This window comes from Anomalospiza imberbis, chromosome 2, assembly GCF_031753505.1.
Source record: "Anomalospiza imberbis isolate Cuckoo-Finch-1a 21T00152 chromosome 2, ASM3175350v1, whole genome shotgun sequence".
In the NCBI taxonomy this organism is placed as follows: Eukaryota; Metazoa; Chordata; class Aves; order Passeriformes; family Viduidae; genus Anomalospiza; species Anomalospiza imberbis.
In genome coordinates this window covers 48571873-48586532 of record NC_089682.1, presented here as the reverse complement: position 1 = coordinate 48586532, position 14660 = coordinate 48571873, and the positions used below count along the sequence as shown (strand labels likewise).

At 39.1% G+C, this 14660-nt stretch overlaps 1 protein-coding gene across 14 annotated transcripts in view; it reads left to right on the top strand.

Moving 5' to 3' along the window:
* The window catches only part of BBX (BBX high mobility group box domain containing), a 138397-nt gene that overhangs the window by 108579 nt on the left and 15158 nt on the right, over positions 1-14660 (top strand). For 11 of the 14 annotated variants that reach the window (XM_068180842.1, XM_068180851.1, XM_068180843.1 and 8 more), the window contains 5 exons: positions 1901-1981; positions 5270-5350; positions 7488-8403; positions 9288-9426; positions 12549-12697. In XM_068180842.1, the coding sequence (XP_068036943.1) occupies positions 1901-1981; positions 5270-5350; positions 7488-8403; positions 9288-9426; positions 12549-12697 (1366 nt within the window). The remainder of the gene's footprint in view (positions 1-1900; positions 1982-5269; positions 5351-7487; positions 8404-9287; positions 9427-12548; positions 12698-14660) is intronic. The other 3 variants (XM_068180849.1, XM_068180845.1, XM_068180846.1) reach the window with 2 other exon arrangements.

The window sequence follows — 14660 nt, the reverse complement described above, 5'->3', positions numbered from 1 at the left end:
TAAAATGTAATATAATAGCTAAAATCCCACCTGTACTGTAATAAAAGATAGTAACTTGATCCTAATGATCTTCCACTTAAACCTCTACATAAGTAAAGAGCTTTTTGTGGTTGTAGTGCTTGAGGTTCTGATAATTCTTAAGTCTGGGTGATGTTCTTAAGACAGGGAATGGGATCTGTAACCTCAGTGAGAGCTGATTGATCAGCCATTCTTTTCCTTCTGATGTTTGGCCGGTAACTTCATCAGAATGAGTTACATGCTTGTGTCACTTGCTGTTTGTTTTCTTAGCTCTTTAAAGGTTAGGGGTTTTTTTCTGATACAAAGCGTCTGCTTCCTCTCTTTCTTTTAGTACTATAAAGATCTCACATTTTATTAGGAAGACCTATTGTCTTGTCAAAATTACTTTATTCTTTCTTCACTTTCTGCATCAGGAGGCAAGATATGCCTGTATGTTCTCAAGTTATAATTCAGTGTGTGTGGGTGTTGTTCTGTCCTTTTTCTGCCATTCATGTTATGCAGAAAAAAATCATTGAGATGAGCATTTGTTAAAATAGAAAGATAAAAAGTTGAAGTGCAGTGTACAAGATCACTTAAGTGGGGTCCTGAGCAGGTTCACTGAACTGTCTCGTAGCAAAACTAGGATGTTGAAATATTTCAGTCTTAATATTAAAAATTACTGTTAGTGCAATTTGAGTATTATTCACTGTCTTTAAATAGCTTCAAGTGAAATGGATGTGCTGGATTTTGTTGGAGGAGGATACATTGGGGAATATTATAATAAATTCTTTGACAGGTAATGGAAAGATAAATTCTTCAAATACCCTAGTTCAAAATAAAGAATTAATTACAAGGAGAAAGGCAAACATGATAATTTTTGCATCTGGAAGATCATAGAACCATAGAATGGTTTGAATTGGAAGGGACCTTAAAGCTCATCTTGCTCCAACCCCCCTGCTGCACGCAGGGACATGTTCCACTCAATGAGGTTTCTCAAAGCCCCACCCAGCCTGGCCCTGAGCACCAGCCTCTCTCCTCCTGTTCCAGTACCTCACCACCCTCTGAGTTAAGAATTTTTTGTAATATCTGCCATAAACCATTGCCCTTGTCCTGTCTACTTGTGTGATCATGGTCCTAAGTGTGCTTTTTGTGTTGAGGGAGATACACAGAAACACTGATGATTTTGACCCAGGGCTTTTAAAGGCTTCTAAGTCAAATACTACCATGCAATGCCATGCCAGAAAAGGTCGCATATGAGAAAATTCTTGCATTTCTGAATTCATAATGCTGTACTGGAAAGTGGGTCTGAAAATTTTGTCTGTAAAAGGAACTCCCTAAAGTAGTAATGGGAGTTGTTTATTATCAGAGGTGCTGGCACACCAACAGCTCTTTGGAAGGCTAGATTTGATCTTTAGACATAGGTCTTACTTCCTTTTTCATAACTAAAGAAAGTGAAACAAGAACTGCCTGTGAGGACAGATGGTCCTCTTCTATGTCTAAGTAATGGGAAATACTGCCCAGACCTTCTGGGAGAGTTTTATTTAACCTTAACAACTAATAGTGCATATTTTTAAGCAACAGGTATGATTTGTTCACTTGGTCACATAAAACAGACATAAAACACACAGCATGGCAGAATATTAGTTGTGGACAGTACAAACATAGATTATCATGAGCGTAATCTAAGGAAGGAATGTGGTATTTGCTTGTATTCTCCTGTTTTCTACGTATCTCTTAAGTGTTTATTGGGTGGGGTTGCCTGTCTGAAATAGGGCCTTTTGCCAGAAAGAACGAAAATTTACTGATTTAACTAATCTCTTATTTTCCATTCTCTTTCCCCCTCCCTTTCTGTCTTTTCTATGTGCCACTGAAATATTTTCTCCTCTGTTCATTTGTAACCTAGATCTCATCAAATACTTCCCAGCTGCCAAGTCCCGAGCCAGCAAAGCACTGTGGGAAGTCGGCACTCTTCCAGTTGGCAGAGGTAAAGTTATACCCAGTAGTGTCAGAAGGGGTTTGTGTGTATAACTTTTCTACAAAAAAAGTATGGATTGTTTAAGGTTTGCTCTAGTATCAAGTTTGATGTTTCCAGAAACATAGATTAGTAAATAATGACATACCAAGAGAAGTAGGCAGTGGCTATGGTCCCAGGGACCTAGTCTTTTAGACACTTGTGAATGTGCTTATTTTCTTAGAGACAGCACAGAAAGTTACACTTCTTTTTAGGAAAGTTAGCTTTATAAAAACAGTTCTCAGGAGAGCAGCAAAGATAGGAGATAACAGTATTCTTAATGAGGAGCTGGATACCAGGATTAAAAAAATAAAGCTTTAGTTATAATGATTGCATTGCTTAATCAGGGACTGAGAATAGGAAAAGAAAAGTAGACTTTGAGGTCATCAGGAATCTGTATGAAGAGTTGGAAGTTGATGAAGTGTATTAAATTCTGAAATTGGCAGCTGTCAGCAGTAATCAAGAATGCTGGGTCAGGTTTCCTCAAAGTCCTAGAAATTCTCTGTGAGTCTTAAATACAACCTTGTAGAGGTCTTCTCTTTCATATGGATGTCACTGAAAAATCTCTGAGGTTTGATGTGCAGATGCTATTCTTTGTGATGATTGAAAGATGAAGATACATGCTGTATTCAAAGACAAATAAAGGAGTATGCTAGCACATTACTTGTACCCTTTTTTTGTTGTGGTGTTGTAGTTTTTTATTTCAAATTCACATCCTATTTTAGTAAGGAAGATGGTTCTCTGGATCCTGTCCAGTTGCAACCAGCCCTATATTCTTGCTGGTAAGATCAGTCCCTCTCAGGAAAAAGGCAGAGGTTGGAAGCATTGAAATTAAAGTATTTCATGTCTTGCTCTATGGATAGTGTTGCAAGATTGCAGCTTTATAGGAACTTAAATGAGTGGAAGAAAATCTGCCTTATTGTACAGGCAGTCTCTGGCAGTAGCAGAGTTTGTGGTTATGTGCTCTACTGCCAGCAGTGCCTGTGCAAGGGTGATTACACCTAACTGTGATCAGTGATCCATAAGGGTATTTGGCTGTTGCAGCTCTGGGACAGCAGAATGGCTGGTAGTATTTACTTAGGGACATCAGAAGTTTCTAACATGGCCTCTAACAGGACAGCAGAAAGCTGAGTAGTGCTGTTCTGAAGTAAGGCTTATTGCCATGAGCAGCCTGATTTTTAGAAGTCGGCATTAGAAGTTGTGATGTGACTATGAAACTTGTGAAGCCCTAATTTATTAGAAGGACAGACACTTTTCCACAGGAGTGCACAGTTTGTACTGCAGGTGGCAGAAAAAGTGAAGCTAAGTCTGGCAGCGTGGCGTTGTGTGTTGGACAGGTTTCTGTGAGCTCTCAGTGATTGCTCAGATGGATTCCTGCAAGCCTAATTTAATACACAAAATGGATGTTAAAGACTGTGATTCAGACAGGGAAAAACACAGCAGATGTGCTAGGCATATTCTCCATGTCTCTAGCTCTTGTAGAACATCAGTGCTATTGATTTTTTTCTTCTTTTTTTTCTCCAGTTTTGGAGATCTCCAATGTTGGATCATAGTTGAATAAATGATATGTGAGAGATTCAGCTTAAGTTTTCAGATAGCAGTTCAGTCCCTGGTGTGGAGCATCCCAAATAAACCATGTTCATAATCACCTTGAGGGTGTCTTAGTTTCCAAGTGGATTTGGCAGACAGCTGTGCTATGCTGCTGTAACTCCACACTGCAAATGCTGTGCACTGGAGGGGACTGAACTACTGTTTCCATGCTGTTGGCATGGCAACTGTCTGGTGCGTAGGGGCCTGTTTTCCACAGCATACCACACTGCTCTGCTCTTCCTTCATCTCTTTGCTATGTAGATTATACAATTTTATCTTCTTTTTTTTTCCCTCTTCCCTATCCCTTCCTTTTTGATATTTCACAATATTTCACAGATGGTGATTAAAATAAAATGGAGAAAGGGGGTTTAATTATTTTCTAAAACTTCTGAGGATTTCTAAGTTTCTAAAAATGGTTGGAGCCACTCTGTATTCTAAAGCCTGGGAGGCTGTTGCTGTTCAGCTCTGCAGAGTCCCTTGCTCTGTCTTTAGCCTTCAGTGTGGAGGCAGGAGAGTGAAGGGAGGTGGTGCAGGAATGGAGCATCACCTCACCAAGGCAAGGAGGCCACATCACAGCACTAACAGCACCTGGCTATCAGCAGCATGGGGAGGCTTGAGCTCTGATGGTCAGAGCTTGGGAGGCACTGTGAAGAGCTGCACCTTCCTGGAGATGTAGAGACAGTGTTGTTTTTTGTTTATTTCCTTTATGGCAATGACAGGCCAAATTCTGCGATCGACTATGTTGGTTGAGAGCAATGAAAACTGAGTTTCTGGGGACAGGGAGAGACAAAAGAGTGTAAAATACTTTGGTTCCCCAGTCTCTTATAACTTCACTTTCTTATGCAGCCTAAAGAAGGAGGTATAAGAAACCCAAAAGCCTGGTCAGAGATGACAGGATATGTTGTTAAAAAAAATAACATTTTTTTCATACTAATGACCAATCCTGATACTGATACTTTAAATTTGTTTAGAAAAAGATCATTTCCTTGCACCTAGCTCAAAACTGGTACAAAACACTCTAAAGTACTGAAGAGGATCATCGCCTGATACAGGAAAAAGATTCTGGAGGATAATCAGCTACATGCTTGCATTGACAGCCTCCTTTTATTCTGAGGAGTATTCTTTAGGAATACTAAAGATTACCAAAGGCTTGAGGGCTTCTGCTTAACTTTGGGTTCAGAGCATCTCTTTTATATGAGTCCTACAGGACACCAAAAGGCAATACCATAACGGGAAAGAAGTAGCCTCCTTAACCTATGATACTGAAATGAAAGAATTAAAAATTTTGGAATCCAGTGTCCTATTAAGCCTTTAAAAACACCACCAGCTGGGTTGCATGCTAGTGTAGATTGTTGCTTAAAGCTGGAGTCTGTTCTTGTGTGAGAGAGCACGTGTTTCAGATCATCCTGTTCCTCAAAGGGAGTCCTGTCAAGAAAAACCCCAAATCTGCAAGTATTATTTAGCATACAGTGGCATTATCCACCATAGTAGTGTTGGAGTGGGCTTTTATTCATGCCAGCATGCACAGGTCTACACTTCCTTTTTAGTATATAATCTTCAGAATTAATTTTGGGAAGGGGGAAACAGTCCATTGAAAAGCTGTGTCATAAACATAAAAGAATTAGTAGTGATCAAAGAATGTTTTCTTTGTGTTGATTTTTCTCTCCATAGATTTCTTCAACTACATCCCATTCAGGGCCTTCTGATTTAACAAAACAGTGTGGAACATCAGCATTATTTCAGCTGGCAGAGGTAATACTAAACCACTGGTGACTAATTGCCCCAGGTGCAATAGGGTGGAGAAGTTAAAGCTATTGATTGCCAAAGTCTGCAAGGCAGAACAGTGATACAGTTATAATTGCTCTGCTGCTTATAGAACCATAAATTATCATGGCTCAGATGCCACAAGTCAAGATTTCCCCAGATTAGCCATCACCATAGAGGTTTCTAAGATTCTGATGCAGCTGAGAATAGGAAAGGGACTTGGTTGCAGTTAACTTGATTCAGTTTCTTAGTTTAGGCTTTGAGGTTTTAGGGTTTAGCTGAGGGACACAAATAGTTGAGAGGATGACAGGATGACTGTGTTATCAAATTCGGGCATTGCCATTACAAATTCATGTTAATGGTTATGAGCTGCTTTCAGTTATTTTTGCTTTTCATGCCCATTTTATTTTTCAGGTGAACTAACAGGTCAATAACTTCTATAGAAGTTCTGCTGTGATACTCTCAGCAGATCTTCCTTCTGGGAGCAGAAATTTTGCCTTTTTTGTTTCTAAACACTTTTTTTAAGCTTTCCCAATCTTGAAGATTGTTTAATTCCAAGTTTATTTTCTGACAAGACAGAAGTCACTTTTTTTTTTGTAGCCACATCTATAGCTCTGTACTACTGACTATTGCAGAAGCAGCAAATGTATAAAAAGAAAAAATTAATTGCCTATGGGGTGTATGTTGAATTGACAAAATATTCTTAGTCCAGTGAGCTCCATCTTAAATATTGAGCTTTAGCTTTTGAAAAATCACAGGCTGTGCTTAACATTGCAGTGTAGTAAAAAAGTCACAGAAGTACCTTTGTACCAAGAATCCAGGTCAGCACAGTTGTGAAGTTCTCCTTTGCCTAGTCTAACCTGCTTCCCAGTAGATACTGTGTGTTGCCCAAGCTCTGGTGCTTTACAGTGCTCAGCCTGGCTTGTCCTGAGCCAGATCAGTAATTTCTACCTTGTGCAGCAAGAATTTTGGAAACCTGCGACAAAAACATCCCAATTGTTGGTGTTATGTTCTTAGATAAATTGGTATGAGAGACTTTTTTAGTTTGCAAGGAAAAAAAGCCTTGCCAATTTGAGAAATCTAAAATGGACCTAAAGAGAACCCAGGTGTCTTGAGGAGGTACATCCATACTGACCACATGGCCTGTGGGCTGAGCTGCGGGAACCTTCTGATGTCTGGTTCTAATCAAGCCTCTTCCATCTGGTTTTGCTCCAGGTGACTGATTGACATTTGTTCTAAAAAAAAAAAAAAAAACTGCACTGGGAATTCAGCTTGGGGGCTGTGAGAGAGAACAGTAAGAACAAAGCATGTCTTCCCAAGGGCAGTTGGTTGGTGCCATGAAAGACTACCTTCTGTAGATGTGTCCACATAGCTTACAGGTGATCCAAAACAGAGAGGATCTCCTAAGTCATTGCTTCAGGAACATGGCAGTTTGAGGACCTTCTGACAGCTCTTTTTCTGAATATCGATGTTCCCCAGATAGTAAAAGGATTTTGGTTTCCATTAGTGTTATCTCCAGGAGGAGATAACCATGGCAACCACTGCTGTTTTGCAATTCTTTGCAAAATAAGCGTGTGACATGAGAAGAAAGATTTGGGAGGCTTTTTTACTACCTTTCAAATTATTTCTTACATTCAAGTAAAAAAATAATCTCAGGGAGATTCATTAAACATTTTTTTCCTCCCTCCTTCAAGGCCATTTGGAAAACAAAGAATTGTATTAGGGACATTTGAAAGTTAAAGTGGGAATGGATGTGAGATTCCAAGTAGATTGTCTGTGGTATAGTCAGAGATAATCTGTTCTGTTGCATTTCAGATATTCTGAAAATCTGTCTAGCAGTGGGTTTCCAGAGGATATAAAGAGCCTTAAAGGAAACACCACTGAGATCAGATGGAGTCTTTTTCTGTTAGAGCCATGAACCTACCAGCCTTATTCTAGCACTTAGCCTTCATCCCATTGCATCAGTTTCAGCATGTCTTCAGCCTGTTTCTCAGTACTGTAGCACAGTTTGCTTTCCTAAACTAAAATGCCAGAGAGATTCCCTATTAAATGCTCCTATTAGTATAAGTAAGTGATGTTAACAGTTGATGTTTGTTTCATGGGACTGTTTTTAAACTTATTTTAGATGTGCCTTGCTTCAGAAGGAGTAAAAGTGAAAGAACCTGGGAAAACAAAAGTCGAAGCACTGGAAGATGAGGAAGGGGAAGTTTCAGAGGACATGGAAGTAGAACTGGAGAATACAATAGTAAAAGACTCCAGTAATGGAAAAGTAGAACAATCCGAGATAGAAAAAATGCAAAACCCAGATGAAACAAAAGATGAGGAATCAGAAACTGCAAAATGCAGGGATTTTACTAGTCTTGCAATGGAAAGCAGTCCTTTTGAGAGAAAGGATAACACAAAGGATCACACGTGCCGTTCTCCAGAGCTTTTCATGAGTGAAATTACTATCCTTGGGCTAAAGCCAGAAAAGATAAAGAAGAAAAAGAAAAAAAATAAGCTGGACCGGCACACAAATGAAAAATCCACCCCCAAAAAATCTTGTAAAAAGAGGCAGTCCTCCGAGTCGGACATTGAAAGTGTAATGTACACAATTGAAGCTGTGGCCAAGGGGGACTGGGGTGCTGAGAGACTCGCGGATACTCCCCGTAAAAAAACCCGCCCTGTCTCAAATGTGAAGGGAAGCATGTTGGATACAAAATCACCAAAGAAAAAAGTGAAATCGAAAGAAAAGAAAACATCAAAGGAGAAACCAATGGAGACCACCAAAGAATCCAAGCCTCCCGATTTCCTTAGTATTGAAGCAGGCAAGGAAGTACCGTGTGAGGCTTCTGATAACATTAAAGTGGAACCACTGACCCCAACAGAGGAGGTGGTACCCCAAAGCTTACCAGAACAGGTCAAAACTGAGGACAGTGACTGTGTTAAAAAGATAGAAACCTGTGGCTCCAGGAAATCAGAGAGATCTTGCAAAGGTGCTCTTTATAAAACTCTGGTGTCAGAGGGCATGCTCACATCTCTGCGCGCTAATGTGGACAGAGGTGGGTGGCTTTGAGTGTTTTGTTTACAGCATGAGCTGCAAAAGCCTGCCTGGAGCGGGAGGAAAAGCAAAAATCCATGTTTAAGCTGGAGTTTGAGCAGTGTGCAGTGGGAATGTTGTGTCTGGCCACCTGAGATGATAGGGACAGGTAGAGTGACTGGACTCCATGTTCCAGGGCAAGTCTTTTGAAGTCTTGCGATCTGTGTTCCTGCTTACCTCACAAACCCCTAACTGCTCTATTTTCGTCTTTCGTGATCTGAGTTTTAACTTCTTGACTGAAGGCTTTGTTGTTTAATTTGTCAGCCTGCTGATAGATGTGTGTGGGACTTGTGATGTACATAACCCCAAACAATTACCTTGTGTCTATATAAACAACTCATGTGGTTGTGAGCATAGTTCTCAATCCTGCAAGAAGCAAATGTGTTCTGGTTTTGGTTTGGTTGTTAGTTTTGCTGTAGGCAGTAAGTGAGAACCCTTTATCTTGTGGAAGGACAAATTTGAGATAATATCTGGAAGCTTTCAGATATTTCAGGAAGTGTATTTTTCCAACTGGTAGATTTATATGTGTAATTAGAACACTTAGAAAAGAAAAAATATGTTTGTAATTTAGGGAAGCTTATTACTGCATATCTCTTCATCTTTTTCTTCTTTATACCTTAAGAGATCCCAACTATTAAGATAGTCCAGGAAAAGACAGGACAGGGGATGCAGAATAGTTGTCAATATCATCATTGCCCAGTTTAAAATGAAAAATGTTTTGTAACTGCCTTAAAGGTCAGGCTTCATAAGTTGTCATACTCACTGGGTACACAAGTTTCTTCTGAGACCTCTTTGTTTTGGAATATTTTTCTAAAGTTGAGAAACAATTTTCTGCCTTCATCACAGGAAAAAGAAGCTCAGGAAAAGGTAACTCCTCAGATCATGAAGGATGCTGGAATGAAGAAATCTGGGCCTTTTCCCCAAGTGGGACAAGTGGGAGCAAAAAACTGAAAAAGACTAAGCCAAAGGAAGAGTTTGTTTTTGGGTAAGTTGTGGCTTAACACTGTTTGATGTTTTAGTTAGGTTAGCCTAATAATTTAAGAGTGAGTCCTCCTCACTGCAGCTAAGTGACCTGCATCTAACACACAAATAATCCCGATTCCAAAAATGGAAAACTCTGTTGGACTGAGTCATGCTCTAAATACCCGTTGTTTACATAGCAAAGTAACTCCTTTGAGATCTTTCCTGCTTTACACCACTATAAGTGAATTTGAATTTGCTCAGTTCTAAACAAACCACACAGTATTTACCTGCTCAAAAAGTAGTGAAGAGGGTTACTTATATTTTCAGAGTATTTTGCAAGCACTATTTAAAGTTCTGTGTAGGTGTTGAATCATCATAAACCAGATTAGACTAAAAAGAATAGATATCCTTCTCCACTTGGAGAGATTGCTTACAGAGGAATAGTAAACAAAGTTCTTATGTTGGCAAATAATTATGATAGATATGTGATTTTTCTATTGTAAAGATATTTAAACTGTTTATGTCCACCATGATGAAATTAAATATATCTTAAAAACAATTAATGAGTATAGATGCATTAAAATTTAGCAAGGCGCCACAGAATTACTTTTCTAGTATATAAGCAGTGTTTTTTGTCAGAGTATTACAGATGTATTTAGCTGTAGGTGCAGTATTTAAATCTGGGTAGCCATTTATAATTGCAAATTCTTGCAGATGGGAAAATGTATGTAAAAGGGGGAGTTTTTCCATATTTCATGCTTAAAATTATGTTTGGTTTTACAGGTTTGCAGTACCCTTTTCACAACGTAGTTTATGTAACATCTAATTGCAGCTCAGTTTCAGCAAACATATTAAATCAGTGGGAATCCCCAAGTCTTGTTTATTGGAATAGTCAAGAAAAAATAGTTAAGAAAAAATGGAACACTGCATTTTTCGAGCTTTGTATAAGTTTTGGAAATATTTTAAGTTGAAAGATTGAAGCTTTTCCCACATAATGGTGGGAAAACTGATCGCATCTCATAGCATAAAAGAAAGTAGTTGTACATTATTTATTCAACGAGTACCTAGGAAGATTGCCTAAATCATTCATTCAACCCTACCCTCATTAGCTGGCTGGATGAGAAAATACATATTTTCCAATCTTTCATCTTTATTCAGTTGCATCATTAAACAAGATTATTTACTGAACTCTGTAAAGACAGAATTAAGAATGTGTGAAGCATAAGTGCTGGAGAAGGTATCCCGTATCCCATTTCATGACCTGGTCTTCTGGCTACTTGAAGAGCTGGTTTTACCTCTACCTGCTCCACTTAACTCGCTCTGCTCCCCTCAGCATCATATTTCAGCCTCATTTTGTACATGTGTTGGTGAAAGGGTGCTCACCCCTTCAAAATGACATAATTTTCTTAATTTTCCCTGTGTGCTCTTACCTTCCCCATTAGTAGCTTCACGCATTTCCCTGATATTCCGGGTCAGATGTGCTTTCCCCATGTAGAGCCCGCTCCTTTGCCAAGCAGGGCTCTACCTGCATGTATCTCCTGGCAGGACTAGGCTGTGCAGCATGAACACCTCAGCTCAGATACATGTGTCTAACCAAGCTTCTGAGAGGCTCTTAAAATTCATGACAGTTTGAATGATTTTTTATTTTTTTAAATAATTAATCGCTGACACAGAGATAGCAGCACACCCCATTGCCTGCACATCACACAAGTTATAAATTCCTAGCCAGGAAGGCAGCTCATCCTCTGTCAAATGAGGTTTGGCCTTCCCAATTAGAGCTGCAGCCCCTCACATGCCCTCGGGGCAGGAGCTGAGGCAGGTAGGAACAGACAGGGGGAGAGGAGCTGAGTCAGCGCAGAATATCGGATGGTTTTGTGGTTGTCGGGGAACATCTGTGTGAAAGAGAAAAAGGTAGCAGTACCAAGCACTACTGATGTCAGAGACCTTTGTGATTCAGAACCAAAATCAAACATGTGTATGCAAACAAACAAATCTCACCATGCACCTGGTCTGCAAAGGCTGTATTTTAAGATGGAAAATTGCTTCCTGAGAGAAGTAATAATTAAGGAGAAAAAAATGAGGTATCTTTCTGTGTACTAAAGCTTTTAAAATGTAATTTGTTTGAAGTGCTGCTTCAGGAAGTATAGAGAAGTACCATGTGTCATGTGATACTTCCAAGTGTATTAGAGCCATCCTTCCAACAGTCATGCCAACTTCTGTCAAATTGAGGTTTTTCATAGCAAGGAGAATTAAAAACAAGTGAAAGATGTCATTGTTCCCCTAGCATTGACAGTGCTATTTATAACCTGCCTAACTGTGTGCTTGCCTTTTACTAAAACACAATTTCTGCTTCTGCCTGGATGCAAAAATTTGCAGGAACAGAGTGCTAATGCAAGCCAGTGTAGTTATTACAGCTGGAAATGGTGTGCCATCCTCTTTTGAGTGCTTTGCTTTCTTCTGACTATTAGGAACAGTCATAGCTTGTCTGTGGATTTCTTGAGTTGTTGTTAATCTGCTGACAGTCATTCAGGTTAAGCTGCAGTATGAGGCATGTTGGCTTTCATGAAAGCATAAACTAGTTGCATTTTTCATCTCACAGCAAATGAAATACGAGGGGAGAAAATCTAATCACCCAGAACAAATACAAAACTAATTCCCACCCCAAAGCTTCATGTTTCAAAATATCCACAGAAGATTTATTAGTTTGACATTCTTCTTCTGGTTTGAAATGCTGTTTTCATTCTGGTGTAAGAACTTTTATGTGAAGTTATTTTATTGGTTTATTTATTGTTTTTACTGTCTTTGTTTATTCCCCTCACAGAACAGACAAATCTCTTTTACAAATCTGTGCAGCAAACGGAGCTAAATGTCACCAGTATGACACTATTTTTTTTTCTAATTTTAACATATGCTACTACGGTAATCAATTTGCACTGTTACAAATGCAGAAGCAGAAATGTACATTGTCATTCCAAAGTTGGATTAATATATACTGGTTTGGTGTTTACAGTGTGTGTACTTACCTGATTTTCCCCTCTCTCTGTGTAGAAGGGTGTGTGTGTATACACAGACATGCTCTTAAACAATATATTTTTTCTCCAGAAAGAGTTACATTTAATGTGAATGGTTTTGTTTCCCATTTAGCTTAGCAAAATTGGAAGAAGAATTTGCAAAGAAATTCAACAGCCTCCCTCAATACAGTCCTATTACCTTTGACAGGAAAAATTCGGCTGTCTCGAAGAAAAAGCGAAAGATTGGAAGCGGCTCATGTGAACTACCAAAATCCAACAAAGGTGAGTTGCCAAGTGCAGGAAGTTTTTAAACAATGGCAGTGCTGTGACAAGGTCAGGAATTTATATATTCTTACTTTACTGTTACTGGTGAAAAGTCTGACGTCAAAGAATTACCTAGCACTGAAGTTAGTGGATTCTCATCTGGTTTAGTTTGCAGGCTGATTGTTTTCACTCTTGATTTTTTTTCATAAAAAGTACAACTGGGTAGATTTTGTACACAAAATGTATTTCTCATAGCAAGAAAGTTTTTCAAAAACTTCAGTATTTGTGAGGTAAGTGAATTTGACAAGTTTTCCCAGGAGAAAATGGGAGAAAAAGGACATATGATCAAAGGTTACATTTTCTAAGCTCGGTTTTATGGCAGTTCTAATTTCACTGTAATTTTAGTGTCTGTAAATTAAAATATAAGATACCAGAGATGTCTAAATGAAACATCTGATATTATTCTTCTATCAAGATTATAGTTCTGTCACAAGTTTTGAGTAAAAATGTCCTGATGTGATTAAAACAAAGAGGACATGAAAACCAATTCCATACCCAGCTCCGTTGCTGAGGCTCATGGAGGGAGAAACTCATGACACACTTGGCTATTTTTTTGTACAGACAGCCTGTGATACAGTGGTGGTAGAGAAGTGACAATATGGTAGGGTAAAACTACTTTTATACTGTGGCAGAAATACTGGTGCAAATATATAGTATAGAAGCATCACAAAATGAAGGAATTATATACCAGTAATTCCACAAGACAAAAGGATCCTCATCAGGCACAGTTTGCAATGTGAAGTTGGTTTCCTCTTCTGCAACCATGGTAGTTCCACTGACTGACAGGTTTTAAGATCTAATATGGCTGATTTAGCCAGGTGACCCTGGATTAGATCTATGCCTTTTGAATGCTTCACAAATAATCTCATTACAGGGTGCAGGATTGAGCAGCTATTCTCTTCTAGTGCATGTCAGTTTTCCTACTGATTTTTGTAATTAGATGCGGAACAGCCGCTTTGCAAAATTAGACTTGTGCTAATACCAAGCTGGTTCTGACTTCAGCTGCCTTTAATTTTATTTTATGGTATGTATTTGACAGAACTTCTTATGAGCATGAATGAATTGCTTTACAGCATGATAACACACTGGTAATTAAGCAACATCTGTTGAGAAGAAAATCTCCTCAACTACAGTGATCTAGCAATTGAAGTTGTAGTAGCAGCTCATTGGATTTCTCACTACAGTATTTACCTGTTCAGGTGTCTGGATATTTAAAAATTCTGCAGGCCCTGTGTTGTTTGAGAATGGTGGGCTATAATTCTGCCTCAAGGCAGGTAGCTCAGAACTGCATTCTGCTTTTGGATAGGCTCATACAGGAGAGTTTAGTTTTTATCTTGGTTAGCATCACTTAAAGAACTTTGGAATATATTCGGCCTTGTCTCAAGGGGAGGTCAAAAATATAACTGCAGGCTGGTTACAAATCTGATAAGAGTAGCTTTGGCACAGCCCTGCAGAGACAGTCATGGAGCATTTGCCTCTGGCTGACAATAAGGGCTCTTCAAATTAAGCCAGCTGATTTTGCATTGAGCAGATGGTAAACAGTCACATGAACTTTTCCACCGACTGAGCTGTGGGGTTGCAACAAGCAGCCCCAGGGCAGGAATATCGGATAGTAACACTGCTCCTTCTGTAGTGAGCATCTAACCACAGCCCCAAACTAAATCCAGACAGAGCTAGTGATACCTGCTCCTCTTTCCAGCAAATGTTGAATTCACACACTTAAACTGGGCAAGCTGACAATTCTGTGGCAATCATTCCAACTCCCTGAAGAGCAAGGTACAGTCAGCTCTCAAGTGGTAGCTGAAAAACTTTCCAACAGACCATTTTTCTTCTGGAAAAGAAGGATTGCTAAAAAGTAAATTTTTGATGGCAATAGGTCAATTTTAAATGTGTTTTATTTTCTTAGGATGTGTAAAACTAG